Source organism: Nicotiana sylvestris, chromosome 10 (genome assembly GCF_000393655.2).
Source record: "Nicotiana sylvestris chromosome 10, ASM39365v2, whole genome shotgun sequence".
Lineage (NCBI taxonomy): Eukaryota > Viridiplantae > Streptophyta > Magnoliopsida > Solanales > Solanaceae > Nicotiana > Nicotiana sylvestris.
Window position 1 is genome coordinate 47,058,270 of NC_091066.1, and position 3,383 is coordinate 47,061,652.

A 3,383-nucleotide genomic window follows, 5' to 3' on the forward strand; every position below is an offset into this window, starting at 1 on the left:
GGGCGCGACAGCATGGCGACTCTGCTGGGGATATTTTTAGACTCTTACCATAACGAACTTGTCTTTTACAAATTAGTCCAAGCATGTTTATCCCATACCCTTATCCTTTATTTGAATATAATTATCTATTTTTCAAGAATTTATGATTTCTTTATTGTCGTGAAACTGACTTGTCTCTTTGTTTTCCTTTTTCTGTAAATGTCTTTTCAATTATTTAAATACTGTATTTATTTTTCCTACATGAAAATACCTGACTACATGTTATTAATTGCTGTATAAATCATGCTCTGCATCATATTTCACTCGTGCGTCTCAAATCCTATAGCGATGCTTTAATTAGTAGTTGCGCTCTTCCTATTTACTACCCTTAAATTCGGAAAGGCTTATTTGTAGTAAAACCAGTCGATTAGCGGTGCAGTCGACGGTTACGTGCCTTCCCCCTCAAGTTGTCCGTTTGAGGGTACCAGTCTAAAACCCCATAGAAACCTTACTCTGTTTAAATTGTGCATGCATCATGGTCAAACCTAGTCGGATCAGTTATGTTGTCCACATAATGATCCTTTAAGATAAGCCTTATCCAAAGTCCATCGGGTTTTCCATAATCCCAACCGACGCAACCACGTTTTGTGCATTAATTTGGAGGACTAAATGCTGATATGCTGATCATAAATGTATAAATAGTCGCGTCCGGTGGGGGTAAGGTCTAACCCATTTATTTTGTAGAAAATGAGGCACGAGGTCCCTTGTTTCGGTATGGTTAGCACGCCCCCACTCTTGTTAGACTGGAGGAGGAGTCTTCCATCAAATGACCAAATCAATGAATGGAAAGAAAGAGTCGTCAAAGCTAGCAAAAAGTTGGATATCTGGAATACAGTCTGCTGGAATCGGAAGGAAAAGCGAGGAAGAGAGTCACCGACTGCCAGAACGTTGTGGGAAATGAAGGAGAACATTTGGCAAAGGCATTTTTACTGGTGAACCTAAGCGAATTGGAAGATTTGATCAACGAGAGCATTCAACCTGAAGAAAGTCCTTCTAGGACCAAATAGATTAGATTTACTTGCTTTTCTTAAAATGTAATAAGGCCAAGTGCCAATAGCGAATTGTTTTATTATTATGTTAGTGTCGTTTTTTGGATTCGTCTACTTTTATATTATGAAATGAAGAATTTATTGGCATTTGAAGTTCTCTAAATTTATTTATCGCTAGACCTATCTCGGGCACAACGAGGCTCCCAAATTAGGATACGAGTTTATATTTCGCAATATATGTTTAAATACTGCAATCATTTCAGAATCCTCACTAACTTGTTACCTTTTTGTTTTTGTTTGTATTTATTATTATTCCCATCTCCTTAGGTTGGTTCATCCATACTGGCCTCATCAGCATATCATACCAGATCTAGAGGCCTTCCACCTCCTCTTCCTCCAAGAAACACAAAATGAAAAGGAAAGACAAAGATGGACAACTTAAGTGGAATACGAAAGGAAAGCGGTGAGAACGTAGAGACTTTCGACGACCGCAGTACTCTAGTCCCGAGTGACCTAGTTTTGAGACTAGAACAAAAGATACTAAAACTGTAGGGAGAACTTGAGCAGGTCCGCAACTTGGCCAACTTTTCACTCACCCTCAATGTCCCTGACATCCACCAACAGAACACAAAAAATCCAACACCTCCTCAGAACACACAAAACCAATAGCCACAAAATCCTACCGTACCCAATCAATACGCAACTTCACCCTAAAACATCAATCCGCTGCCAGTACCAACTCCACCACAACATCATCATCAACCAATCCCGTACCCACCAACCACCACTTATCACACTCCTCAAAATACACCACCACTCATTCCCGATCCACAAACCTCCACCAATGACCATCACTATACCCAACTCCCTAGTACCCATCAGAGCAACCCTATATACATGAAAACTATACCATATTCTACCTAGCCAATCTCCTATGCACCGGAACCCTCCAAAAAGGACCTGCTCATTAAGAACATGGCAGAAGAGCTCAAGAAGTTAACAAGCCGAGTTCAAGGTGTTGAATATGATAGAGGAATAGAAGGTTTGAACTATGAAGATCTGTGCATACAGCCCGATGTGGAATTGCCAGAAGGGTACAAACCTCCCAAATTCAAAATGTTCGAAAGTACAGGTGATCCCAGGGTTCACCTAAGGACCTACTATGACAAGCTTGTCGGGGTTCGAAAATATGAAAAGATTCGAATGAAGCTCTTTTTTAGGAGCCTTACTGGGGACGTTTTGTCTTGGTATATCAACCAAAATCCCAAGAAATGGTCCAATTGGGTAAGAATGGAATCATATTTCATGGACCGATTTAGGTTCAACACAGAGAATGCACTGGATGTCTTCTACATTCAGAATCTCAAGAAGAAACCTACTAAAACTTTCCACGAATATGCTACTCGTTGGAGGTCAGAAGCGGCCAAGGTCAGGCCAGCTTTGGACGAAGAACAGATGAATAAATTCTTTGTCAGAGCACATGATCCGCAATATTATGAGAGACTAATGGTCATCGAATATCACAAATTCTCGTATATCATCAAACTTGGATAAAGGATCGAGAAAGGAATCAAGAGCGGGATGGTAACAAATTTCGAGGCAATACAAGCCACGAATAAGGCACTCTAATAAGGCGGCATATCGAAGAAGAGAGATGTTGGGGAAGTAATGGTGGCCCAAGGCCCAAAACTCCACTCACATATCAAACACCTCCACCCACCTACCAAACACCTCCACCTACATATCAAACGCCTCCACCAACATACCAAACACCTCCACCCATATACCAAGCATCACCACCTACATATCAACCTTCATCTCCCAGATATTCTCAACCAGCCACTGTCCATCACACCTATAATTCCCAACCAGCTCACTTCCAATCACCACCAACTCGCCAAAATTATCCAAAACCAAGACCCAACTCCGACCGTAAGCCACCCAGACAATACACCGCCATTGCTGAGCCCATCGACCAATTGTATAAAAGGTTAAAGGCCGCAGGTTACGTCACTTCTATTCCCACTATGGCACTAGAAAATCCATCCCAATGTGTCAATCCAAACAAAACTTATGCATACCAATCCGGTATGAAAAGGCACACCACTGCTGAGTGCCGAACATTAAAGGATAAGATCCAAACACTCATTGACAACAAGGTCATACAAGCGAAGGAAGCCGCACCTAATGTCTGCAACAATCCCCTCCCTAATCATAGAGGTGATGGTTGACAAGATAGAAACAAATGAGGAATGGGACCCTAAGGGGTCAATCGGGCTTATCCGAGAAGGCGATGACCATAAGATTGCAGTTACACTTACTCCTATCGTGGTTCAAACTCATGCACCTGTTGAT

At 41.6% G+C, this 3,383-nt stretch overlaps 1 protein-coding gene across 1 annotated transcript; it reads left to right on the forward strand.

Moving 5' to 3' along the window:
• The first annotated feature begins 2,003 nt into the window (after positions 1–2,003).
• On the forward strand, positions 2,004–2,582 carry LOC138879285 (uncharacterized). Its single transcript, XM_070158891.1, has one exon. The coding sequence runs from the start codon at positions 2,004–2,006 to the stop codon at positions 2,580–2,582; it is 579 nt and encodes a 192-aa protein (XP_070014992.1).
• Positions 2,583–3,383: the final 801 nt, after the last annotated feature.

Excerpts from the sequence above, each read along its gene's own strand:
- LOC138879285 (XM_070158891.1), top strand. The coding sequence starts at position 2,004 with ATGGCAGAAGAGCTCAAGAAGTTAACAAGCCGAGTTCAAGGTGTTGAA.